Below are 27,951 nucleotides of genomic sequence, written 5' to 3'. Positions count from 1 at the left end.
GTCACTATAATACAAAAATATTATCTATTCTTTTCTACCATCATTCTTTTGATGCGATCTAATATCGCCCACATCAAATTACATTTCTTCAACAGACAAACTTCACCGTAACCAATGTGTTAACATCTAATAATAGCCTACATATGCATTTTAATTATTTTGCAATCATAATTAAACCTTCCGTAAGAATGAATAGCCAAATTAAATACTTAAAAATGCAATTTTTCACCTATTTGTCTGCTCTTCAGATTCCAGAATACCGCTCGCTGTTCGAGATATATCTCCCTGCATGTCCACCACTTTAGTTCCGGCTGATAAAGAAGTAGGTGTTGCTGCAGCCCCGGGAGACTTCGCCGAGGAAGTCTGGTCTGCGGATTTTAAATTTTCTAAAAGAGAAAGTAATTATATTTTAATAACTATTAGAATGCTAAAAATCGATACATGAATTCTGGTATACTTTGTCAAAAGTGCGGCCCATCTATACACCGACGATGACAACAGTGTATTTCGGCAGTCAAGCTGGGAGATTTGTGTCACAGCATGCATGTTTCAAAAATTGCCATTCGTCAATAATATTAAAAAATAAACAAATTCAATCAATGAAAAATAGAAAAACATTTTTCGCGAAAAGCTATTGATTTCGCCCTTACAATATCGGATATGTCTAATAGCAATGTTGAAAGCGACTGTTATCTCAAAGTAGTGATAGCGACAATGAAATTAAAATGTTTATCAATCGAAAGATTGCGCATCGATAGTGAAAATTCTGAGGATGAGCCAATTTCACACAACCTCGACACATTCTTGTGAATGAATTTTTTGTCTCTCAAATTGAAAAACTAACTAACTAACTAACCATCACGCCGCTTCTCCGCAGGGGTAGGCAGAGAGAATCGAAAGCCACACCACTCTGTCTTTGCAAACATTCTTTGCCTCTTCTACATTCATGCATCTCCTCATACATACCCGACGATTATTACGACTCCTGACCCGGCCGCTTTCAAGTATTTGACATACCTGATTGTGCCAAGTTTTCCTCGGTCGTCCTCTGCTTCTTTTTCCAACTACATTCGCTCCATAAATTTGTTTAACCGTTCTTTCTTCACTCATACGCTCCACATGTCCAAACCATCTCAACACACCTTTCTTAATTTTATCGATAATGCTTATCTCAGCCTTACATTCTTTCCTTATTTCATCATTCGAACATCTATCAAACATCGTTTTGCCACACATTCGTCTGAGGGATCGCATTTCGACTGCATTCAGTCTGCTTTCATCCTTCTTTTGCCAACTCCATGCTTCGCTTCCATACATAAGGGTTGGAACCAGAACTCCATTGTGTACTGCCAGTTTAGCTTCCGCTGATAGATTTTTATTTGCTAAAACTGATTTTAGTGCACCATTCACTCTGTTCCTTATTTTTAAATATATATATAAGTGTGTTTATTGCAAAATGCTGTTTTCATTTGAGTTGTTTTATATGTTCTTCAATACCAGAAAGATATGTGTCGGGATGTGGTCCCGTGGTTAGTGTCGCAGACTCCTAAGTCAGAGTTTCTCGGTTCGAACCCACTCTACCACAATTTGATAATGAACCACAATTTAATAATGAACCGCTTAGGCTCACAGAAATAGTATGAAATTGAAATATTTGTGTAAATAATAAAAACACAAATATATATATATATATATATATATATATATATATATATATATATATATATATATATATATATATATATATATATATATATATATATATATATATATATATATATATATATATATATATATAAATATATATATAAATAAATACTAAGATCGGTAAATATTTGATAAAAATATTGTTGATTTTGTACACACCTAGTGACAGTGAAAAGGACAATTTTTGCAAAAAAGTCTTTTAATTTTAGCATACATATAAGAAAAAATCACACCACCAAAACGGTTAAAAACATAATACTAGCCCACAACCTTTTCATACTCTTATAGATTATTATAAAAATAATAATGATAAAAAGAAGTAGAGGACGACCGAGGAAAACTTGGCACAATCAGGTATGTCAAATACTTGAAAGCGGCCGGGTCATGAGTCGTAATAATCGTCGGGTATGTATGAGGAGATGCATGAATGTAGAAGAGGCAAAGAATTTTTGCAAAGACAGAGTGGTGTGGCGTTCGATTCTCTCTGCCTACCCCTGCGGAGAAGCGGCGTGATGGTTAGTTAGTTAGTTAGTTAATAATGATAACAAAAAGGCCAAACTCTGGGTTATCACACAGGTGTTTCCATTTAACCATTTCATTTTCTACTTGCGATTCTCAATTATGCATTATACTTGATCATACAATTGAAGCAATATGTGATGAAGTCCTTACCTTGAGAGCGCGCAATCTCCCTTCCCCTCCTAGAGTTAGTTCTCCTGCGCAGGGAGAGGGCGCCACCCACACTGACTGCACCCTCCTCACCGTTTGGATTGCAGAATTGGGGAAGGCGCATGAACACCAGCTGGGTCATGTCCCGGAGGCACTGCTCCGCATTGCGTCTCAACAACTCTACGAAACGGAAAAAAGTACAAAATTATCGGACACTACATATACCCAGACATTCATGTATACATACCGTATTTTACGGACTATAAGACAAACTTTTTTCTTTAAAAAAACTACCTACAAAATTCAGATATCGCTCACTCCTTTCAATAACGTCATAAATCAAAAATCGTAAATTTTCAATTGCGCATGTTTTCGGAATGAAGCAAAAGAGGCATATTTTTAACTTAATATTTACTCGCTACAGGGCAGAAAGTGTTGTTTTTGCATTTTGAAGTTTTCTTCTTCAATACCTTTTGGTATTGTTAAATTTTTTTTACAAAATAAACTAGTTATTTTTCAAATGGAGAAAAAACCTTCAGGTTTAACCTAAAAAGATCTGTTGCACAGTAAAAAGTTTAATAAGTGGCTTGGTATTTATTTTTATTAAATAGTATTATATTTTTAAACTTTAAAAACGTTCTCCTGAAAAGTTTTTTTATTTATGACGTTCTTGAAAGGAGTTAGCGACATGTATAAATACCATATTTTACGGACTATAAGACACACTTTTTTCTTTAAAAAAACTACCTACCAAATTCAGATGTGTCTTGTACTCAAAATCAACACATCGTGCGGTTTCTTCATCAACCCTGACCCTAATTAATATATTAATAAGGGTCGTATACTAATCACAAGTAATCGAAAAATCAACTCCTATCTGTACAATGTTTTTTGGCATCTCGCGCTACAGCGAAAAAACATTTAGAAAACCAAAAGTAAGCAAATAAAACAATTTTAAGTGTCTCCTGGTGTCTACCAACAGTATGTTAAAGACGCTTTTAAGCAGTTCACGCAAAGTGTTAATATACAAATGTTGTATTTGATTTAAAATTCCTGCCAGTCTTAAAAATGACCATTTATTCAATGCCGTAGGAATCCTATAGACCTCTATCTGGCAACATTGTAGTGATGGGAATCGTACAATAAAAAATATAGTCCACCATGCGTGCGTTTCTAGTACATAAAAACACACTACAATTGTGTAATGTAGCTTGTGATCTGTGTAATCTGTGTAATAATAAGAAAAACGCATTTGTTTGCTAAATCTATTCCACAATCTCTTTTTTCCCAATTAAATCACAGATAAGCCTTTGACGTAATATTTTATGAAAATGGCGCTGTGTAAACTATCCAAAATTATTATTATTATGAGCAAGAATGGGGATCAAAATCTCAAAGATCAAAATGTTGGAACAAAACTTAAAAGTAAATCATTTCTTAAGATCGAAAAAAAACTAATTATATTTAATGAATTATTAGTAATTAATTATTCATAAAATTAAATTTATTTACCGCTTAGACGAGTTTCAAAACAGATGCGAAAACAACTTAACATAATTTCACAAACACTCTCATCAGTCAACATGGCACCTTCTGGACTAAGAACCAATGTCCTCAAAACCTAGAAAGAAAGATTTTTTTTTTTTAATCATATAAAAAAAAAAAATAAAGACATGAAAATGACAAGAATCAGTTTTAAATATTGGTAAAAATACCTGGAGTATCTTCATTAGGACTACTCCATCAGAAGAGTGATCGGTTCCAACAAATCTGGCATGTGTAACGGCATCAGCAATATTTTCCACACTGGCTGGTACAGATGTATGCGTAGGATCTATAATTTATAGTATAAATATTATTTATTATATCAGACACTGGATTATTCACCCTACGGATAAGATGTCAATATTATAGGTGTCTCAACTTGATATGAAACATCTATCATTCTTGTTTATATGAAAGAAGATGGAAGTCAGGTGGGGCCACAATCAGCCATACTTCAAAACTATCGAAAAATCATACCCACATATGGAAGGTTCCAAGACCATTGCATATATCTTAGTCGTACAGGAGAAAGCGACCAACTAACAAAAGGTAAAATGTTCAGGAGGACCATTTAAGTCACTTTTGCTTGCCAATAAAATGAACATCAATGCAGTTCAGCTGTCCAAATTTAAAACACAGTAAGGGACATTTTTTTGTAGTAGGTTTTTTTTGCATTTATGGACTAAGTAGACTCTACTTAGTCCAAAAATGCAAAAAAAACCTACTACAAAAAAAACGTCCCTTACTGTGTTTTAAATTTGGACAGCCGAGTTAGTCATTTTTAATAAGTCAATATATTGTACTTACAAGTTTAAAATCCTTTGGGATTTTTTCAGGGCAATATTAAGCTAGTAAGTCAATGATCACGTTTTTTTTTTTTTAAATGCACTTGGTCGCTTTCTCCTGTATGACTACGATATGTATACAGGTTTAAAAAATTAATGCAATATGGATGTTCAGGCAGAATGGTGAACGTTACATAAGCGTATAAAGTGATCATTTAGGTTAGCCAAATGCCAGGTCACAACCCCTGGGATACTAAGACGTTTCACACACTAAGTGAGCTTGTTCACTACACGGAATTTTACCATCCGGCAGTCCGGTTTAGAAAAATAAAAGCGACTACGACAGTTTAGCGTGATTGAATTTACGCGCAATGTGTTCACGCACCGATCAAGAGCACCGATCCGAAGAAAGATGGACAAAAGCACAAGCCAATCCAAGCCAATCATCGTTTTGTAATGCTAACTGAGTGCCGGATGGTAAAATTCCGTGTATTGCACAAACGCCCTAAAGACGGGTAAGGTATTTCTACCTGTTGGGTCGATTGATGCTTAAGGACGGGAAGGGTATTTTTACTTTCTGCACCGGCCTCATTTCAAAGACAGAAAAGAAGGAATTACATATTTAATGTTTTCATATGAATATTATGTACCAATCTTTTTGTTAAGGTCTTAACTATATGTACATAATTATCAAATACCGTAGCCAGCGGTCCGCAGGCGTAATAAACACCCATCCTTAGTGTGTTAAAATATCTTTGTTTGTATTATCATTTCTAGGCTACGCCACAAATTTGATAAAATCCTTTTTTGTGACAGAATCCCATTTGTTATATCTAATGGCACAAACATAAAAATATTATTTAGTGTTAGCGTTACTTCTTTTTCAAGTGGTAAAACATATTAAGATAATAAAGTTTTACCATATTGTTGCCTCATGATAATTGGTATTGCCGATTGTATATTATTGTGTTGTATATTATTGTGTTAGCGTTACTTCTTTTTCAAGTGGTAAAACATATTAAGATAATAAAGTTTTACCATATTGTTGCCTCATGATGATTGGTATTGCTGATTGTATTTTATTGTATATTATTGTGTTAGCGTTACTTCTTTTTCAAGTGGTAAAACATATTAAGATAATAAAGTTTTACCATATTGTTGCCTCATGATAATTGGTATTGCCATATTACCAGATGCATTTCAAAATCTGTAGGGCTATATATAAGTGTGATCGTACTATAAATCAAATATTATTACAAATAAACTTACCGATTAACCCGTAGCATAAGAATTTGTTTATAGCTGAAAGAGCCAAACAGGTTACGCTTCCGGTCGTCTTCTCCGATCTGATGACTTCTAAAAACGGTCCTAAGAACACATTCGGATCCAGCAGCCTCAGGTCAGCCACTTGGTTCAATATGTCTCTGAGGTCTTGAAAAGCCCTCATCAATATGTCATGCTCCTCGTCCTGGCTGGAGTGCGAACCCCAGCGGGAGCCCCGCCGCATGGCCGTGACCAGGATGGCCATCTCGCCCTGCACCACGAATATCCCATTGCCAGGGAGTGACATCTTCGCAAACTGTCAGTGTCTCATCAGACGGATAAAAAACGCGAGAGGCTATAAAAAATATGTCCCAACTTGCACTGCATCACTAAACTTATGTTAAATAAACTGGAACTATTTACATTTACTACCAGAGGGATCGATTATTTTAATAAGATTAATATTTTTGGCCTTATGTTGACGTTTCAGAATTTTAATTCTTATCGTGATGATAGATGGCGATTTGTTCAGTATTAGTGTAGCCAGCTTCAATATCTTTATATCTTTAAATATTTAACGCTCCGGGGGAAAAAAGTATAGCATTATCTGTATCAATAAATTTGACTTAAGTATTTGCAACGCTCTTTTGACTAATTCTTATATTTCAAACAGGTGATCACGGTTCCTACTCATCGTTGGTACACGTCACCCCAAATATTTTATTTACATATGGTAACACTTTAAAATCCTGTTTATATTCCTTACGTCAAAACGTAATACATGTTTCAACTTGCCCAATTCTGCGCGGTTTGCCGGTCAGAGCTTATTTGAAAATTCATTCACAAAATTGAAGAAAAATAATCATTGATGTATTGCTAAATATATCGCTTTTAGGAAGTATACTCGTATGTGATTTGTAAGTTTTAATTTTATTTTAATATGATATTTATATTTCGTAACATTTGTCTTATTTTGTATGAAAGGACAAAAAATTTAAATGATTACTTTTATAAATCGCACACATCGCGACAGAATTGCCAATTCGAAATTTATAATTTCAAACATAGTCGTTAGTACTTGTATAAGAGAGATTATAATATTTTTATACTTAATATGCTATTATAAAACTATTCCGTGTATATATGACGAAATTTCATCCTCTGAAAGATTTGTTGCAGTGTTCTGACATGAAGGAATCGATGTGGCAGTTTATAGTCACTACTATATAGAAATTTTAATGAAGAAAAAATATTCTAGGGATTAAACAATGGCTCCGTCAAATGTGGAAGCTACAGTCATCATCCTGGATATCGGTTTCGACCCCAATGTTGACCGTGCGGCCAGTTATTTCACTCAATCGCTAAAGTGCATAACCAGGATCATAGACCGGAAGATTTTCAGCCGTCCTAATGACCTAGTCTGCCTTGTAGTGATGGGCTCCGAGGTGACAATGAACAATCTCAACATCCAGGGGGGCTCATATGAGAATATCAGTGTTGCCATTGGTTTTGATAAGCCATCTTGGGACATGATCGAAATACTACAAAATAAAGTAGGTACCAATTATTTTAAATATTTTTATATTTGATAGTACTTAAACACTGGATTTAACCTTTGAGGGTTATATATGCCACCTATGGCAGAAAGGGAAAAGCTATTTACTTCACACAAAAAGATCTCGATGCTTCATATCGATGTTGTTATTAAAACACACCATGTATATAAGAGTTCCGGCAATATGGATGCTAAATAATGGGCTAACTGGTAAACATCACACAGCTTGCGATGTGATCATGTAAGTTAGCCAATGACAGATTGTAACCCCTGTAAATGCCCAGACTTCCATATTCTCTTCATCTATAAAGGTACATAGTGTCTTGAGAGATCCACCATATAGTTTACTGATTGTTTTTTTCCCCATTTTCAGAACTAAAACATTTAAAAAATTATAGTTTTATTAATATTTTGAATTTGAAGTAAAAAAAAATACATGAAAATAATATTAATTATATTACTATTTGACATTTCAATCAACTTATTTTTGCTTGATGTTTCATCACTTTCAGCAAAATATAGATTTTTTTAAAAACAAAATAACCCGCAAAGCCTAACTTTTTAAAGGCTTGCAGGCTGCAGGTAAGATAGTAAGGATAAGGAAGGTAAATGTAAAAAATAGATCACAAACACTCCGACCAATTGAAAATAAATAATCAATTGAAAGTTAGCATTCTAATTTCATTATCCCTCAAACTACTTTGAGTGTATATAATAAATATTTTCGTTCGATGTTTGATAATCGCTCTTAACACATTGTGTACGGTGTGCACATATTTGTGCGTTTCAGAAACCTTGTGTGGTGGCGGGGTGCACATTTTTGTGCATTTCGGCTACCTTCAATTTAGTATACAAAAAACACGTCATAAACTTCTAATCTCTTGGCCTTTTTGCTTTTGTTGTGTAGTGGATAGATGTCGTTGTAATATAAAAAAAATAATACTGATATTTACTGGTTCAAAACATATCTAATGGTTGTAATCTGTTTTGAAGGAAATGTTACAAATTAACTTTAAACAATGGATACAGACGGTGCGTTTTTTTCTTCGTCCTAAAATGAAATAAAATACAAAGATCATTGTCCTTTACTTAAGTCGGCAGTTGGTACTTACAAAGCAATAAACGCGTGTGGGGAAAGCCCATAAATCATTTTTTATTCGCAGATTTTGAGTTTTCGGCGGTTGTTAAACTGTGTTGTTACTTTCTAATATTTTATTAGTGTTTTTAACATTTTTTTTACTTTTGTGATTTGTGGACTAACATGATTTTATTTTGAGACGTTAGAGACCATTTAACCGTTTTTGTATTGTTTTCGAGTTCAACCTCAAGTTCAAAATATGAAGTTCACTGACATATTTTATATTTCCGGACAGCTGTCTAATGTCGCCCGCCTCAAGATACAGTTTTATCAAAACATTGCCGTAACTAATGTGTTAACATCACTTTGAGATAATCCGACATAGTACAAAAATAATTTATTTTCTATTTTTCACTAAAATTTTGTTTATTTGTAAATATTGTCGATGAATCGAAATTTTAGAAACATGTCGACTCATCTCGACCGCCAAAATACAATAGCGTCATTGTTGGTGTATCAACAGCCGCACTTTTGGCAAAGTATACCACAGTCGATATATCAATTTTCAGCACCTGGTTAAATTCTTTATGATTGTAAGTCTGTTGTATCTTCTGCTTTGTGTAGGTCTCCCGGCCTGTTTTTAAAAGGGATTAGCCTCCTGCGATGTTGATTCCCAGCCGTAGATCCATCTCTTTGGTGGTCTGCCCGCAAGTCAGCCGTACAATGCAATGTTGTATCTTAATTTATATAATTTCCCAACAGGTTGTTCCGACTGAAATAAGTACAGACTGGGTTGAGGCTGTGAGTGTAGCTGCTGACTATCTTCACTGTGAACTGAAAGATAAAAAAGTGTCTGCTAAAAAGATTATCCTAATGACGGGCTTCAAAACTGCATCGCAATCAGACAGTTATGAATTTCGAAAAGTAAGTATAAAAACTTTTTTTAGTTATTTTATTTCACTTTCTTAGTAATTTTGTTTAGCCTCTCACCAGTCTGATTATGTCAGTAATGACGAAACCCGGTCACTGGTCAAATAAAATAAATGTGGAAAAAACTATAGATATTTTGTTATTGTATAAAATGCAGTTCCACCAAGAAATGTTGCTACAAAACTTAAATGAAATAAAACAATTTTGTTTATTTTTTAGGTAATTGATAACTTTAAAGATGAAGAGATTGAACCCATAATTATCGGACATGAAAAAGAAGATATCAAAGACGATAATAATAAAGCGTTGATCAAATCATTGATCGACGAATGCGATGGCATCATTTGTTCTTTTGAAGAAGCTAACTTACAATTGACATTTCATAAGAAAAAGTCAACCAGGCCTTCTCCTTGGTATGCAGATTTGTGTATCGGTCCCTCCATCAAAATTCCCATATCCGGCTTTCCACGTATACGTGATAACAACACTACAATAAAACCATGGACAAAAATCACTCAAAACTCTCTTAATCCAGAAAAGAAAAACATATTTGATCCATCTTCTTCCTCTATTAATCAAGCAGAAACTCAACACACTGACTCCTCAGCAGAGGCAGTAGTTCCTATAAAATTATTTTCCAAAAAAGATGATAGTTCAGTGAGTGTCGACCAAAAGGATCTATTGTATGGTTATCTTTACGGCCAAACGATTGTTCCTTACTCAAAAATAGATCAATCCATGGAGTCTAAATCGGGAGAGAAGGGCCTCATTCTGTATGGATTTACTAAAATAGACAGCATCACTTGGGGTAATTTGAGCGAAGATGGGATCACATTTGTCCTCCCTAAAAATGGTTGCGACAATGCGAAACAAGCTGTCGATGCACTTGTGACCGTGTTACATCAAGAAGGATTCGTCGCCGTAGCTCGTAAAGTACAATTCAAAAATGCTCCCGCAAAAATTGTAGCTCTGTTCCCAATTGTAACAGAAGATTATAAATGTTTTTCAATGGTATGTTTAGCATTCAAAGAAGATTACAGACACGTGATTTTTCCAAAACTCGATCTTAAGAAATACCAGCCTAACGAAGAACAAACAAAGGCCGTAGATAATTTGATTAAAGCCATGGATTTAGATGCAGATGAAGATGAGAGCGATGTGTTTCCTTTGGATGCTTTAGTAAATGCTAAAGTCCAACACATTTTGGACTCCATTTCCTACAGAGCATTGCATCCAGACTCCGCCTTACCTCCCCCGAGACCAGAAATCGAAAAACTTTTGGATGTCCCCGAAGTTATTGCTAAACTTGCCAAAGAACCGCTGGAGAAAATCAAAGAACATTTTCCATTAGTTCTCATTGAGAAAACCAAGAGTGGCAAATATTGGATGGACAGTCATTTTGATAATGGAGATCAGAAAATGAAAATAGAAGATTTGACGCCATCGGCTCAACCCACTCCCCTTACATCGGTCTTAAACACGACAATCACCAAAATAGGCACGGTCCGTCCGGCGGATGATTTCAAGGAGCTCATTAGATCCGGAAAGGCACTCAATCCAGTTTGTATTCAACTAACGGAAATAATTGAAAACCTCGTGATTCATGCATTTGGTGATGACTTTTCTAAGCCAATCAATGCTATTAAAGCGATGAGAGAAGAATGTTTACCAAATGATCCCACTTTTTATAATAAATGGTTGACCAAATTCAAGGTGGTACTTTTGGACAGATTTAAAACCAGTTTTTTACAACATTTATTGGATAACAAACTTGGTTTGATTACTATTAGCGAATCTCCATTGAGCTCAGTACCCGACAGTGATGCTGAACTATTTGGAAACATTTCTGCTAATGAATCTATTACTAATCCTGTCGTAATGGATACAACAGATATAGACGATTTATTTGATGACTAATTTTTTTTTATTCTTATTAACCCTTCCCTTACGATGCTAAAAACTTCCGCGCGCTCCGGTGATATGTATTTTGTACACCATATCAAAATGTGATTTAAAAACGGGAAAAATATAAATATTCCTAAATGTTGCTTTTATTGAGCATTATTGAAGTTAAAATGCATCAATTTTGTAATGTTAGCTCTGGTAAATACCTAAAAAAGAGAAAAAATACATCGCAATTGCCGCCAAAGCTATAGCGGTAAAAGATAAAGCAGCGATACGACCACCCTAGACGACGACTCGTGCGCTACAAAAATGGGATTGTCCTAAACAATTTTCTCTGGCGATGTAGCCCGCCACCTCCAGTTCCTCGGTAGCCAAATTTATTCCAGCAATGAGTACTCACTACAGGCAGGCAAGCTGGGAGGTGTACATACGTGAGGGGTGTTATACATCTTTAATTGACATTTCATTACGACTTATAAATATATTGCAGAGGCTGTTCCCGGAGAGTGGCATATAAATTCCTTTATCGGGGGAAAAAGTCAATCGGCTGAGTCTGGAGACGGGGAAAAGTGGAGCCAACTGTTATTGTGCATTCTTCTTGGTCTTTGTGATTTGGAAAGCATGGCCAAGGAGAGCAGCTTGTGGAACCCCTAATAATTTATTACGATCGACGCAGATGGCTAGAGGTGATTCTGGTCTTGTTGTCTCTTATGACGTGGCCGGCCACTTCTAGTACCTCGGTAGCCAGATGTATGCAGCCTAGCTGGGGGGTGAACGCGGAGCGCTTCCGCTGGTGTGAAAACACCCTGCAAGTACATACGGGTGTTATACTTCTCTAATTGACTTTTCATTAGTACTTATGCATACATTGCGAACGCTGTTCCTGGAGTGTGGCATACAAATTCCTTTGTTGGGGAATCGGTCCTTCACATGCCTCCCGGAGAATAGCCAGATTTATTCCCGCAATGAGTACTCAAGGTAGGCAGGCGAGCGGGCGTGATTCTGGACTTCTTGATGTCTCTGGCGATGTTGCCGGCCATCTTTAGTATCTCCGTAGTCAGGTGCTAAATGATGGCGGGCTTTGAAAATGGCTGACGGGGTATTGTAGACCGGCACGATCCAAACGGGAAATACATTGCAGAGTGGATAGTAACTTTCTGCAATCCGAGAGCGAATAATGTCCTTATTCGTGAATAGTAACTTTAACAGAGTGAATAGTAACTTTCCACAATCCGAGAGTAAATAATGTCTCGATTCGTGAATAGTAACTTTAACAGAGTGAATAGTAACTTTCCGCAATCCGAGAGTGAATAATGTCTCGATTCGTGAATAGTAACTTTAACAGAGTGAATAGTAACTTTCCGCAATCCGAGAGTGAATAATGTCTCGATTCGTGAATAGTAACTTTAACAGAGTGAGTAGTAACTTTCCGCAATCCGAGAGTGAATAATGTCTCGATTCGTGAATAGTAACTTTAACAGAGTGAGTAGTAACTTTCCGCAATCCGAGAGTGAATAATGTCTCAATTCGTCTTTTATTTGAACAATTGCACGTGCTCTGAGACCACATTTGCATGACCATGCGCACATTTTACGCATAACCTTTGTCCCGTTGTAATTGAATCGTTTCTTTACATCAATAATTACTTTGTACTTCTGCACAATTTTTAAAGCATCCAGATGCGCCCAAACGCAAGACTCGCGAGAATGCCATCTTAGAACTTGTTGGAACTTGATCAAAATTGCCGGTCCTAAAGATTGGTACTCCTGGACATTCTGATGTGCCGCGTGCGCGTGTACGTAAAGTGCGGCACGCACGCATACTCCGGAAAATGTTTGTGTGTTGGTGATTTTATCCCCGATTTATTTTACAATTTGTTTATTTTCGTCGCTGCAAATGAATAACTTTTTATTTAAATACTTTTATGTAAGACGTAAAAGTATTACGGAGGAATACAAAAATTCTCACCCCATATCCATTAAAATTTATATTGATATTCTCGCTTTTATAGTCAAGTTGTAGTAAATACATATCACCGGGAGGGGAAGGTTAAGTACTTTAAAGTGTGATAATTTTTTCATTTCCATTCGTATTAAAAAAGTACACTAAACTCACTTTTTACACATTTCCCAAAAATATTCACATTTAAAAGTTTCTTAAAATATCCTTTCGAATGATTTTTAGTGAGCATCTTTTTATACTTTTAACATTAGCAGAAGTTATGAGAATAGGGCAGTGTCATGAACATCATCTAGTTAGGAACTTGTAAAAGAAGTATTGTAGAGCACAATTGATTCCAAACTTTTTTTAAATATTGCAATTAATGTTCGAAAAATGTCACAAAAAATCCACCAAAGAATGTTTAGAATAAGTGTATTTCTTGTTATATAAAAATTTCACGTGTTATCTGAAGTTTATACCTGTACTAAAATAAATATTTTATTTTTATATTTCCAAAAAGTGTCTTTTAATTCCTGGGTAACATTGAACGAAGGTAAAATATTATTCACCCTGTGGATGTATAAATATAAAAAAATATGACATAAATTTAAAAAAACTGATGGCGTCACAATCCGCCATACTTTGATATCTACTACCCACATGTGAAAGGGATCCAAGACCATTACATATATACAAGTTAAAAAAAATTATTGCATTATGGATCATCAATAATGGGTAAAATGGTTAATGTTATACAAGTGTTCACTTAACCCTTTCTCATCCGAATTAATTCCTTATGGATATAAAAAATATTTGACACTTGAAAGTGTGTACTGATAGTATTTGAAATTTTTTGAAAAAAAAAAAATTCTCCATATAGTTTAGAAGTTATATAACGTTGTTTTAAAACAACACTGGCTCTGGGAGGTAACAAAATTAGTAGTATGGAGATAAATGAAATATTTTTGTTGCTTATAAAAAATATTTATATATTATGTAAGTCTTTTTTCTTCTTCTTGTTCTTTAAATAGGACTATGTCCTGTCATTCTCCAGGGTATATATACAAACTATACATACCTATAAAAAAATTAAATAAAATAATTATAAATACATTGTTATTTTGTAGAATCAGCCACCTCAAATGACGAAATTTTGAAAATGCCAAAAAGGCTTTTTGTTTACAGCATAAAGTAAGTTGCAGTAGGTCCAACTTAGTAAAAAAAATAATGTTGGCAGAGTAGATTCACTAGATCAGTTTAAAAAAACCGTATCTAAATAATGTTAGTACTTACTTTGTAAATAATTTTCACAGTTTGTTTTCTTCCTGTTGTTTTAAAACAACACCGGATGAGAAAGGGTTAAGCCAGCCAAATGACAGGTCGTAAGCCCTGGGATACTCACTTTTCCATCTTCTTTCATATAAACAAGAATTTCATATTTCATTTGGCAATTGTGATGCTCCATATAACTAGTGAGATGTACTAGATACAAGTATTTTTAGTAAAATTCGTAAATGCACTATCCTACAAAACTAAAAAGAACACATTTTTGTAAAAGGAGATTTGCCGCCAATCGAAAATTGACAAGTGTTAATTACGAGAAAAAATATTTTTTACTTTGTTGAAGTATTAATTTTTCAAAATATATTTATTACTATTCCCGAAAATAATTCTAAGATATCCTTATGTCTGACATTTTTTCAACTTTAAATTTCTGGTTTGCACTCAAATAATGGTTATCACTATAAATTTGAATGTTTTGCCATGCCAACATTAACTTTTTTTAAGTATCATTTAAAGAATATTTTCGAGAATTAAACAATCATTTTGAGACCATCAATTTATGAAGAAAAAAGCATTGTGTATATAAAATTAGTTTACATAAATACATGTACAATAAACCCCCCTATAGCGTTCAGATAGGTACTGAGTTTATCAATGGGAACGTTGTAGGGGGTTAATGTTTTTAAAATGTATTTTAATTTTAAATGACTCATTTCAGTCTTTTCCGCTGGTTAAAATAAAAAAAATACGATTTTATAAATTAACCGCATATAACATTCCCTCTGATAATATGGTACCTATCTCAACGTTATAAGGGTTTTTACTGCACTATCAATCCAGTGGCCTGTGCATCTGCAAAGTACTAGAATAATTATTAGAATAAAATTATAATAATAGGCGACTATGGTCGCATTATAATTTTGAACCTCCCTATATTTTTTTTAAGAAACGGAAATATTTTAATTCAATATACTAATTTTATCAATTACAAAATAGCCTCTTCAAATATGGATTTCATTAGTGGACGAGTTATGCATGGCGGGAATAATACACAAAAAATCAAATTAAATAGTAAATACGGCGAATGTATCGAAAATCAAGCATGGCGATGTGTGAAAATGACAGCCGCTGTCATCGACGTTGAGAAAAACGAGAAATACCCTACGCCTGGAAAATCTCACTAGTAAAGTATTTACCAAAGTTGTTATATTTTTATGAAAAGTTACATAGTAAATCAATCTGTTTTTCTCAAATATCAGGACAATGATTGTCTCTTTTTACTTATTAGCGTAATTTAACACGATCGAAACGTACGTAAGGGTGCATGAATCCTCACCCTTAACTCGCGACGCAGCCGGAAATTGTATATACTGGCCCCTAAAGCTTATAACAAAATAGGAATCGAAATATCTCTATCCTTGTTCTACTAATTATATGCCACGGGAAAATAGAAAGAGATAGTAAAAACTTCACCGTAGCGAGAAATTTTCGTTCCATTGAGTTAAAAAGAAATGGAGCGTATTTTGTAATGCGCTGTCTTTCTCTTAATATAACTTACACACTTGTGAATGGTCTTTTAATGTTGAAATTCGTATACTAAACTTGCGATCTGTGTTGAGCGTGATTCCCGGGAGTAGCGCCGGAGTATTGATTTGTTTATTTCCAGAAAGGGAATTGTGCTAATTTGGTTGGGCCGAATAAATCACATAGAAACGTTATCATGAAATTTTATTAACTTTACTACTGTTGAATTATTCTGTTTCCGTGTTCTGTTGATGTTTCGAAAATGATCTACCGGAATATTCATTTAGATATGCGCGCGACTGCACAAGAGTGCACTTCGCAAAGGGAATTTCGTATATTTGGATTTTAAGACATTATATTGTGGATGTATTGATCTCAGCTGTTCGACAGATTGGAAATGAGGTATGAGTTTTCTAGTTTTCTTCATCCATATTTAATATTATTTACATGTAAATCTTTTATTAAATGTTAGTAATATATTAGAAAATAATTATATTATTGTTAAAACATTTCAAATTAATTAATACATTGCAGTTTGTTGTGTTATGTTTTAAGAATAGTTTTTTTTTCATCTTTTATCCATTTTGTGTTTTATTGATGAAATGATTATTATTTCGAATCCGTTTGTTTAAGTAACTAATTTGCTGTTGTAAGTTAATAATATTAAAATGTTCGATTTAAAGATATCAAAATATTCGTAAATTTTGGGTAACCTTACGTTTATATTATTCATTCAGTAGTTAGTAGAGATTTTTAAAACTTTAAAAAATATATAAAACTGTTTATTTGTATATTATAATTTATTAAGCTTTTCATTTTAATTCCAGCCAAATGTTTGTACTATGAAGTTTTGATCAACCAAAATGAACTAATCAGAATATCAAAATCACTTAATCTTTATAAAAATTCAAACCAGGCAGTCATGTTGGAATTGTCTTCTCTGGGCATTAAGAAAGAAGGATCTGGTTTGAGATGGAAGTGCAGAAGGCAACCGGCACAGGAATCTTCGAGCTAGACACGGTGAGAGCTCTGCATCAGACTGTTGTATCACTCCGAGCGGCTCTCGAAGCGTCAAAAACTGAATTACACGACTTGCGACACAAGTATGAATCTCACTTGGACAAATCTCTGTACTCTGACACTTTACAAAAGCTAACTCGAGAAAATAAACTTCTTCGAGAACAGATTTTTGGGTCCCAAGAAATAAACACCCAACAAAAAGATAATATTGTCAGTGAACCATCAAATGAACCGGTTCCCGAACATACCAAAAAGGTACACTTTAATCTAGATCAACCATCAACATCAAAAGGTTACATCAACATCGAACAAAATGTCGATAGAAGTGACGAATCTGAACTTATTGATAGTATTACTATCACAGAAAAGGAAAATGTAGAATTTTCAAAAGTGCATTCAGAAGAACCAACAGATTCCATCGAAGAAGATTCTATAAAAAAAGAGACAGTAGAAAATGTCAACGAATCTCATTTTGATTCATTTGCCAAAGAACTTCATGTTTCGGAAGTTTTTGTGAATCATTCTGAAGAAAAAATCACTAATGAAGAAATTATCGGAGAACATGAAACAAGAATAGAGTTGGAATCGAGATTTGACCTAACTATCAAAGTCTCAGCCACTAAAACCGGCGAATTACGACCCGTGATTGTCGGATCTAATGATACAAGCTTTATTAGCTTTGTAAACGATCCGGCATCAAAATTTAACCAGACTTATACTGAGATTGCGGAAGACACTAAAATTACTGTTACAACATCAGATAATGTCAATATTATCAACACACCTGTTGAAGAAGATAATTTAGCAAGTTCAGATAGCAAAAATAAAATGGCTGGTTCAAAAGAAAATGACTCTGTGAATATTACAAATGACAAATTTAATGTTCAAGTTAAAATTACGTCGGAAGAAGATTTAGTTATTGAACCAACTCCGAGGAAAAGAAGCAATTCTGATCATCTTGCTGCAGAACCAGACGATCTTAGTATAAGGTAGTGAGAAAAATTGATAATGAATTTTTATGTCAAATTGTGCCTGAAAACTGATTAAATAAAATAGTCTTTTTTCACTATAGATCAATATCCGAAGGTGACAACTCAGTTTTCTCTGAAACCGTCGGTGGAGGAGGTTTCGGAGGGGGTGGAGGAACGAGTAGTAGCGGAAGAAGAGTGTACGAACAAGACAGCATAAGTGGAAATGATTCTGAAGAAGTAGATGACATAGAACTTATCTTCACTACAGATGAGACCAAAGAACTAACAGGGTTTCAGGTATAAACTTAATTAAGTATGAAGGTATTATATATACATTTCACTTGTGTTGTAGATCTGAAACTATGTAACATATTTTGATGTATTTACTCCGCAGGAAGATTTAGTGTCAATCACAGAAGATGGCAATTGGAATGCAGGACACAGAAGTGACGCATCTACTCCTGTTTTATTGAGGTTCAATCTTTTGGACCCGGAATCGAGAAATCGCGACCTCACCGCGAACAGAGCCGAGTCGACGGAGAACTTTGAAAATGAAAACCAAGAAAACTCAAACCTCCAGGGAGTCATGGCTGACACGGAACTGAATATACGGAAAGGGATCTTAAGGAAAGGTAATCGAGGGGAGAAAAGTGAATCGCTCGACAGCGAAGCAGAGGGCCGAAGGCCATTTCTACGAACCTCTAGCAGTAAAAATTACCTGGACGCCTCGGAAGCTACTCAACAATTCAGGAAGAGTTTCGAAAGCACCGAAAGTTATAGTTTCGATAATCATAAATCTTACAGTTTCGACAACACGAAGTCCTCCAGCTTCGACAGAGGCTCCAGCATGGATGCCGAAACAAGAGAACTTAGCTTTGACCAAAGAGATGAAAGTCTGGACCAGTTTGATGTATCAAAGACGACTTTGAGGGCTCAATATTCGGTATATCTCGAAACAGACATCTCAAAGTGCGGTGTCATGGAGGATGACAGTTGCGGGAATTTAAACATACGGAGAAATACTTGCCCGAATCCATTTCAGTACAGGTAAAACATTTTTCAACATTCTCCCTGCTCTTTTGACAGCGTTGTAGATTATTTCAAAGTGTCATCCTTTTAGACCGCTTCCGCACCGTGAGGTGGTACGGGGGGGAACTCGCCCCCTCCTCGCCCTCCCGGGTCCCCGTGCCCCTCGCCGCAGCAGCGCGGCGCAGACACACATCAGTGCACTGCCAGGCCACTGGCGCTCAGATACGCACCTCGCTAGGAAGGTAACATATATAACCCAACCTAACAAACATTGTAATGTAATATGATATTTTCTCTCTGATCAGACATAAACCACTACAAATACATACTCAAAGTATTAATATTATTTCATTATATATTACCCTTTCTTTTGGCATTTCTTATGTAACCAAACCTATGTGTATAACTTAAGTCATCTAATTTTGTAAAGATATTGACATTCTAACCTTACTCAAGCTCCATAGCTTCCACTCTTCACATATCACAGATAAATGTAGAGAAGTTCTTATAACCTAGCAACAGTTAAATATCAATCTAATGCTCAAAAAGACAGCTACTATGTATGATCAAAATTCTATTGCTGAAAGTAAATCTTGATCATATTAACTGTAATTTTAATTATTGCCCTCATCATCTGTTGGTTTTTGGTATCTTATGTCTTTAGATTCTGCCGACAGCATTGACAACTCTTCCCGGCAAGGTTCATATGGAAAAATATCCCACCCACTTGGTTCCGACCCCTCCGGCGCTGACATCACGGCGGTCAGAGGAATCTCGGAGGGTTCTACTTAGTGACATAGGTACGTAATATTTCGAGAATACACTATTATCTAAGATATCTTATCTTTCTTTATAATATATATAGCACTGATCATTCTTTAAATAAAATGTAGTCTTTAAAAAATGGTGATTTGCATTTTGCATAATATTTACAAATAACTCCCACAAATGGAAACTCTGAGTAAAAACTGAACTTACTTTATGAATTATTTATAACCCCCCCCCCCTCCTCTGGGAATCCAACCCGGGACCTCCAGAATGGTAGCCGAGCGTGCTGACCATTGCACTACGGAGGCATTACATTATAATGTCTACCGATTTCGAAGCTAACCGCTTCTTTTTCAAGACAGGTCTTGAAAAAGAAACAAAACGTTAACAAATTAACAAAGTTATATTTTAGTTATAAAATGGAAAATCACTATTTTATTGCTTCAAATATAAATTATAAGAGCTGTTATCGTAATATATCTTGACAATCACACAATATCAGGAGTCTTTCCTGATTTCCTAATACCCTCACACAAGAACCATCACCTTTTCCATTGATTCCACTATTCTTTAGGGTTCACTTCGATGGTTCCGGAGTTATCCCGCTCTGCGGAGCCGGTGTGGGCGGGCATGCAGCCAGTGCCTCCGGGGTGGGCGGGGATTGCGGGCGGAGTACCCGGGGCCCTGGCGCCGATGACCCCGCGCCCCCTGTGCTGTGCCCAGCACGCCGCGCAATGCTTCGGGTCCGTGCCCTCTTCACCTACCAGACAAGAATCCGGCAACACCAGCTCGAGGTAACTCAGTCTTCTAAACCTTCTTTTATAGGATGAAATTTAGTTTTGTACATATTGCAATGGAATGTAGCAGGTATTTTTTTACTATTTAATATGGCTACAAAAGTTTTTTTTTTATAATTTTAATTCATGTTCTAGACATTTCTATTTTTACTATCATAAAATTAATAACGCAGTTCTCTCCAAAAGAGACTACGCTCTTGTGCATGGAGAGGGACTTACAGTTATTATTTATTGTTTATGTTTGTTGGTAATATAATTTTGGTAATATCTAAGAAAAAAAAAAAATATATATATAATTTCAATAAAAATAAACTGTATTACCAACAAACATAACTAACAAGTGTAAGTTCCTCTCCAAGCACAAGAACTCTGTCTTTTTATTGGAGAAAACTGCATTTTTAATTTTAAGATTTTATGTTTAGAAAATGAATTAGAATTATAAAAAAAAACTTTTGTAACCATAATTGAATAATAAAACATTTAAAAAATATATTTAATTTATTTTTATCATTTTTTGTGTTTTTTTCTTTCTTATATTAATATGTATATAATCTATTAAATTACATATACATGTCATATTTCTGTAACCAGGCCAATGACAATGATGATTTTTTGTTATCATGGTTGACAATTCACCTCGTTAAATAAAATATTTGTCCGCCTGCGTAGTGTTATGTCAGTCAAATAACTATATGCTAAAACAATCCTTACATATGCATTTAAGAATTACTTTCACATAACACAAGAAAGAACCTTTCAGCAAAGCACGCAATATTTATTTCATATTACCCTGCACTGGTACCTGAATCACAGAACTGCATCTTGCCTTCATTTAATTAACAATCAATGTAATACTGCGTCGATGCGATGCAGTGCCCTATACACCATTTGGTGCGGAAAAGGATTACAAGATGTTCTCTAATCTTAAGGTGGGTTTATACTTATGACTGTTAAATATTTTTCCTGAAACCACAATGTTCACACTTATAATGACAGCAGGTAGCATATTTTCTCAATGGAAAAAACCTGCATTTTGTTTTGTGTTAATTTTTTATTTGTTTATTTTTGTTTAGATATTGGTCCAAAGGCTCCATGCAGAGATCTGTTTCCGGAAGAATGGGGGAAACCATTATACCAGGTTTGCACAGGATTGGTTCTCTCGGTAAGAAACATTTTGACCATATATTTTAATAATAAACATTCTTAGAATCAACCCTGCATACTTACACTACAGCATTGTTCACATCAAATATTAAATCACATGAATTTTTAAAAACTCGGTACCTACTTAGAATCCAATAAATATTTAGATGGCGATTTCGTTTTTATTTTTATTTCAAATCACTTCTTATCGGCGGAACATAATATCGATGATTTTTATAATTGCTAGGCAATTTTAAAATACTTAGGACCTATTTAGAATCATACATAGATAAAGAGAGCATTTGAATTTTTATTTTTATTAAATCAGTACTCTGTGGGCGATTTTTGAAAACTCAGTACCTATTTGAATGATATTATGAAAACGTTCCGTTGTGTTAGCTTGCATTTGATATTATGTATGAATAATTCACCTTTTCTATTTAAAAAAAAACATAAGAAATCAATCAACAACAAAAAAAGTCACTAAAAAAAGAAAGAGAAAGGAGGGTAGCTTTTAGTCAACTTTTGATGTGGTAATACTCTTAAAGTCTCTTAGAATAAGCTCGTCAAATATTTAATCACATATGATAATAATAATAATAATAAAACCCTTATCCGCACCCCAATAGTGCATAGGGCACTGCGTCATATAAACGCAGTGTTATCTTGATCGTTTACACATGAAGTAAAGGTGATCAGCCCTCCGCTTCAGGTACCAGTCCAGGGTAATATTGAATAAATATGACAGTGAAAAAATCACTTATATTTATTTTACCCCCCTTGGGAATCGAACCCGGGACCTCCAGATTGGTAGCCAAGCGTGCTGACCATTACGCTACGGAGGCGGACAAATTAATAAGCTCTTAGAATAAGCTCGTAGAATAAGCTCGTCAAATATTTAATCACATATGAAAGAAAAAATTATGCTGTCATCCATTTGAAATTGTCATGTCATATTGATTATGCTACTAACATCTTGTTTTGCATGTGATTCAACATTTCCATATGAACAGTGCTGCGATAGTGTATACAATTTTTTTTTGCATATATTTAATAAGTATCCATTGGTTAAAGAACAATGTTCTTTGGTAAATTTCCGTCTGTCTTTGAAAAGAATATTCAATTTAAGTAATATTTTATTTCTCTACACAGACCAGCCGATGAAATGGCGGGGCTCTCTGCCAGAACTGCGGGCGCCCTCTTGTCCCCACGGGGGCCACGCGTCCCGCGGGCCTCTCCGCCTGCGCCACCGGCAGCCCGGAGACAGCGAGGACTCTACCGAAGAGTTGCTCGACGAAGCCGACAGGTTCTTGCGCAGCTCAATCGACTGCCTGACCATTGGAAGGACGACCGATGGTTTGTACAAATTGACAATCTTTACGCTTTGACATCTCAACATAGATGGAGAAGAACATGGAAGTCAGGGTATTTACAGGGCTTGTGACTTGCCGGTTTAACTGATCACTTTTTACACATGTAATATTCACCATTCCATCCATGTTTGACAACCACCCTACTCAAATTTTTGGAACTCCTAGATATATTGATCGAACTCGTGACACAGTACAAGTGAATTTACAACAGCCATCTCTGTTGGAATAGGGAAAGCTTTTATTAAGCAGAGACTCTTTTTATTTGTATGCGAGGTCCGAACCAAAGTACATACATGTGCGAGTTTGCAGCAGTATCTATGGTTGATTTAAGTAAGCTTTTTACTTAAAGGAGACCCTTTTAAATATATACAAGATCCAAGGTGAATTATTTTACATACTGGGAGGCGCCTGAAAACATGATTAAAAATTTTTATAACCATCACAGTTTGAAAAGTTATTTACTGATATTTATCAGAATTCCATATTCTTCATCGTAAAAATAACTCCTATGTAGATATACTCAGATTTGGGAGGGTCCGATACCTTGCGGGAAACCCGCCTGGCACAGCGCGGGTGTAAACTGTGCACCTTCGAGTTAAGCTTAGACTATGATGTTCTCTGCGTTAATCTAACCATGATGTTTGTGTGAAAGCACTAAAATAAAGAATTGAATTGATATACTCAGATTTGTGAACCAGGCTTTAGACACACTCAAAAAAAAAATTGACAATGTTTTGTGAATTGTCTAATTCAGATTTTTTTTTAACATTATCAACAGACGAGTTCTGCCCATCCAACTACAGCCGACCATACTTACCGTCGGGACCAAGGCAGCTGCGTTTGGGCCATCTAGTCAAGGTCATTGCGCCTCACGGAAGGATTGCACTCGGCAAAGTGAAGTAAGAGAAATTACTATGTTCGCTTGATATAAACGCACCTACTCGCGAATATCTTGAAGAGACGCGCCAAATGGGTTGGTCACGTGTTGAAAAAGGAGGGTTTCCTGCACCTGATAATAGAGGGACAAACGCCAGAGGTTTTATAGAGTTAATACGTGCAAACGCCTGGATTTTAAAAATATTTTTTATGTTTATGCTTAGCTACCATGCTGGAAGTTCCGGGTTCGTTTCCCACGGGAGGGTGAAAATAAATATTAGTGATTTTATACTATAATATTTATTTAATATTACCCTGAACTGGTCCCTGACACAGAAGTGATCACCTTGCCTTCATGTAAGCAACGTTCAAGATAAAACTGCACCAATATGATACAGTGCCCTATGCACCATCGGGTGCTGATAAGGGTTAGAAGAAGAGGAGAAGACCAGGATATATAATATCGATATGTGTGTTCACCTGCTTTTAGGGCCAAAAAGAAATTTTTTATATATTTTTTTAGATATCTCATCAAAGAAGAAGAAGAATATGGGAGTCTGGGCATTTATGGCGCTATATTCTTCTTCATCTTTGATGTGATATCAAAAAATAGTATGGAAAATAACTCCTTTGATTGGAGATAATCCAGATTTGTGAACAAGTATTTGGAAACACTCAAACTGTTGTAAGACTAGATATTTTTTTAGCAATATTTTGAGTGTTTGAATATTTATTTTATTTTTTGTTTTTTGACAGATACGTTGGTATAGCGGGCGGGCCCTCAGCACCGGGCACCACAGCCCCCTTGTATGTGGGGCTGCAGCTCCCCCCCGGCACTTCGGGGGGCGGAGACGGCTCCTTCCGGGGCCGCCGCTACTTCCACTGCGAGAAGGGCCGCTCCATGTTTGTGCCCTTTTCCAAGGTAGTCATGGCCTGGGCTGACTGTTGAATCACTTATTTTGATAATCTTTTATACTATCTGCGTATTTACATGTAGCACTACGAGCCTAACCTAAACTGACTTGACTTTACCTTATCTTCTACCCAACCTAACCACACCTGACTTTGTCTTATCAAAACAAGGTGTTATTCTTCCTTTTTTTAATATATTGTTGTCATTTGTCCTTTTTGGTAACATCCCCGACAATGCGGGCTCTGCAATGCTGCCCTCACCCGAATTATGTATAATTTTACCGTTATATTAGTGAAATTACTTGCACATATTTTGAAAAACCTTCAGTCAATAAACAAATCAATAAATATTTTCACATAACCAGAAAAAACTGTCAGTATTTGAATTTTAAAGAAACCTTGAGTAATATCCCTTTAATTGACTGACTCTATTTTGAAGCCGATGGTCCATAAGCTAATGTCTCAACAGAATTTTCACTGATGTTCTAGATCAGTGGTCCAGAACCTTTTTATCGCCATGAACCAGTTAATGTTTGATAATATAACCGCGGCGCGCTTAGGGGATTATTACGTTGATTATTTATAGTTTTGATTGTTTTGATTTAGTAATTTCAATTTAATTGTATCTAAACATGCCCTCAAATTAAAATATAGTATATATATATAACCAAAAAATTATACAAAATGATTTAACTTTTAGACTCATTAGAATGTTAAATGAATATATACCCTAAGCTCTTTCTTTGCAACGGGACGTTATAGGAGACAATGACACCTGAAGTGTGTTGCTTGTGTCCAATTTATTCCTTTGTTATGATTGCTGTCACTCTAGAAAGCAACCCCGCTTCACACAGACATCGGAAATGGCAACATTAAGTTTACCTGGTACTGATCCGTGGCCCGGGGATTGGGGACAACAGATCTAGTTGACTTAGTTGAGAATTTAATCCGGGATGTCGTGCATAGTATCCAAAATTAAATCACTCCATTACCAAAATAAACCTTAATTTACAATATAGTCATTTTGTAACTATATTTTTACGGCATTTTGTATTTCTTGGCCTCCTATTGATGTCATTATAGGTATTTAAAATATTTATGTAATTAATATTTGACGCACTAATTTTGTGATTTTATAACTTGGAGATGTACTTTCTTTTAAAATGACTTTATATCTTTATAATTAAGATATAAAGTAATTTTTTTATATTAATGTTTTCAGGTTATAATATTTATATAACCAAAACTATTTATCATATTAAACTGTTGAAATACGAGAAGTTAAGGAAAACATCAAATCAGTATTTCTTGGTAATAGTTTCTTTGAAAATTATTTCAAGGCACTAAATAATAATAAAATGGCTCTAAACTTGCCGTAATATTTTAATTATAAAATTAATTATTTTAATTATAAAACTTAAATGTTCTCATTAGCTTTTATGTCGGTGTTACTGGATGTTTGTTAAATGTTAATTTTAACTTCTGAATTTGTTCTACGTGTACCTCCTTAGTGCTTAATGATAACAGGTGTGGTAGCCCGGTTTGTGTATGGGAGTCCAGGGAACGATGGAGATTGTCAGGACATGTTTTTGATGTTATTATGAAGAGTGAAAGTCCTGCGCAATTCCAATTTAGCATTAATGCCATACTTGCCACAGTATTCCACCTACCTTTAAGTACAATGAATATGCCAATATGAAGGTTGTGTCTGCATAAAATTCCCTGATGCCAGCATTTTGACCTTTTTGTCATCGTTCTCCATATAAAGTACATACTTTCTCTGTCATCAAATATCTCAATAGGTACTAATTATTTTTATATAAATGTAATTGATGTCATCGGAATTCTTATAAAGGTAAGAATCGGAGATGTATCTTAAAGTTAAGGCTTCTATTTTTGTGTGTTAAACTTTAAAATTAGTACATAAACCAATATTATTTTTCTATACTCAAATAGAAATGTTACTGATATCTCAATGTAAAAATGTACTATTGAATGTTGACTCTAAAATTTTAAGGAGTTTTAAGTGTTGATCAATTAAGTCTTAAAATAATATTCGCCTCGTCATCATTTGATCATCATCGTTAAGTAATGAGGACCAAATTGTATTTATCGTTCTCAGTACGGATTATTCACTTTTGCGTGAATTTGTCTTATTATATATCTATTTAAATATCATTAGTCTTTGAGGATTTTCTTCTTAGCGAAGGTTTATGAATGTCTCTGTTGTGTGTTGCAAGTTCAAACCGACACAAACTAAACCAGCAAAGGGAGCGCTGTATATTTACCTTGTGTTACATATATTTTATTTGATATAAAGGACTAGGGTTATAAGCTCATGATAGTCATCAACTGATTTTAATGGTCCAAATTTCTATGAAGTATTGCTATTTGTTTCAATATTTTCCTTAAAATAAAATAATAAAAATCACCAAACAACTTTATGAGATTTTTGCCACATTCTAATAAGCGCAAACTACAATAAAGGAATTTGGCCCTTTTTAATAATATGGAATATTAAATTTATTATGGGATGAATACATTTATAAAAATCATAAAAGGTTTTTTTTTATTATGATATGATGTGTACATTATTTCATTCATAGTTACATCCATAATAATACATAATATAAAGTACTGAGACATTTAAAGTCGCCTTTGATTAATCTTTAGCTATAATCATTTTTTCATATACATATTAAATATAATGAGTTGGTAGTAAACTGTGAAAATACACCACCTAGCCTATTTTGTTGCACAAAACATGTGAATCTTTAATTATTGTTATCATGCTGTGAAAGCAATACATAACCATAGAAAAGTCATAGTAAGCAAAAGGGACCTAACACAAAAACTTTTCTTGTTATTGGTAGGTA

At 34.8% G+C, this 27,951-nt stretch overlaps 3 protein-coding genes across 5 annotated transcripts in view; 2 read left to right on the top strand and 1 right to left on the bottom strand.

Moving 5' to 3' along the window:
- Nucleotides 1-6,483, bottom strand: part of LOC148311057 (Golgi-specific brefeldin A-resistance guanine nucleotide exchange factor 1-like) — a 30,599-nt gene extending 24,116 nt beyond the window's left edge. Inside the window, exons 1-5 of the mRNA XM_088257321.1 lie at nucleotides 5,976-6,483; nucleotides 4,092-4,210; nucleotides 3,889-3,997; nucleotides 2,380-2,556; nucleotides 230-386 (exon numbers count right to left, since the gene is read on the bottom strand). Coding sequence (XP_088113447.1) covers nucleotides 230-386; nucleotides 2,380-2,556; nucleotides 3,889-3,997; nucleotides 4,092-4,210; nucleotides 5,976-6,276 — 863 coding nt within the window. The 5' untranslated portion in view covers nucleotides 6,277-6,483. The remainder of the gene's footprint in view (nucleotides 1-229; nucleotides 387-2,379; nucleotides 2,557-3,888; nucleotides 3,998-4,091; nucleotides 4,211-5,975) is intronic.
- Nucleotides 6,484-6,709: 226 nt separating this feature from the next.
- On the top strand, nucleotides 6,710-17,178 carry LOC148311056 (DNA repair protein Ku80-like). 3 transcript variants are annotated; one of them, XR_015837316.1, is made up of 6 exons: nucleotides 6,710-6,886; nucleotides 7,228-7,522; nucleotides 9,365-9,526; nucleotides 9,752-13,931; nucleotides 16,474-16,588; nucleotides 17,014-17,178. XR_015837316.1 is itself a non-coding variant. In XM_088257319.1 (4 exons), the coding sequence occupies exons 2-4, from the start codon at nucleotides 7,238-7,240 to the stop codon at nucleotides 11,447-11,449; spliced, it is 2,145 nt and encodes a 714-aa protein (XP_088113445.1). In that variant the 5' UTR covers nucleotides 6,710-6,886; nucleotides 7,228-7,237; the 3' UTR covers nucleotides 11,450-14,113. The 3 variants fall into 3 exon arrangements, 2 of the variants coding, with proteins under 2 accessions (XP_088113445.1, XP_088113446.1); XM_088257319.1 differs by lacking the exons at nucleotides 16,474-16,588; nucleotides 17,014-17,178 and having other exon boundaries at nucleotides 9,752-14,113; XM_088257320.1 differs by lacking the exons at nucleotides 6,710-6,886; nucleotides 16,474-16,588; nucleotides 17,014-17,178 and having other exon boundaries at nucleotides 7,144-7,522; nucleotides 9,752-14,113.
- LOC148311055 (uncharacterized) lies at nucleotides 17,159-26,215 on the top strand. The gene is made up of 10 exons (XM_088257341.1): nucleotides 17,159-18,195; nucleotides 18,279-18,474; nucleotides 18,572-19,224; nucleotides 19,298-19,448; nucleotides 19,871-20,006; nucleotides 20,549-20,768; nucleotides 21,845-21,933; nucleotides 23,067-23,270; nucleotides 24,066-24,186; nucleotides 24,920-26,215. Exons 1-10 carry the CDS (start codon nucleotides 17,159-17,161, stop codon nucleotides 25,110-25,112), a joined length of 3,000 nt encoding a protein of 999 aa, XP_088113467.1. The 3' UTR covers nucleotides 25,113-26,215.
- Nucleotides 26,216-27,951: the final 1,736 nt, after the last annotated feature.

The sequence above is a fragment of the Brachycentrus maculatus genome, unplaced genomic scaffold, assembly GCF_059751285.1.
Source record: "Brachycentrus maculatus isolate JH-2025_06_01 unplaced genomic scaffold, ASM5975128v1 h1tg000078l, whole genome shotgun sequence".
NCBI classification, from domain to species: Eukaryota; Metazoa; Arthropoda; class Insecta; order Trichoptera; family Brachycentridae; genus Brachycentrus; species Brachycentrus maculatus.
This window is presented reverse-complemented; position numbering and strand designations above follow the sequence as displayed.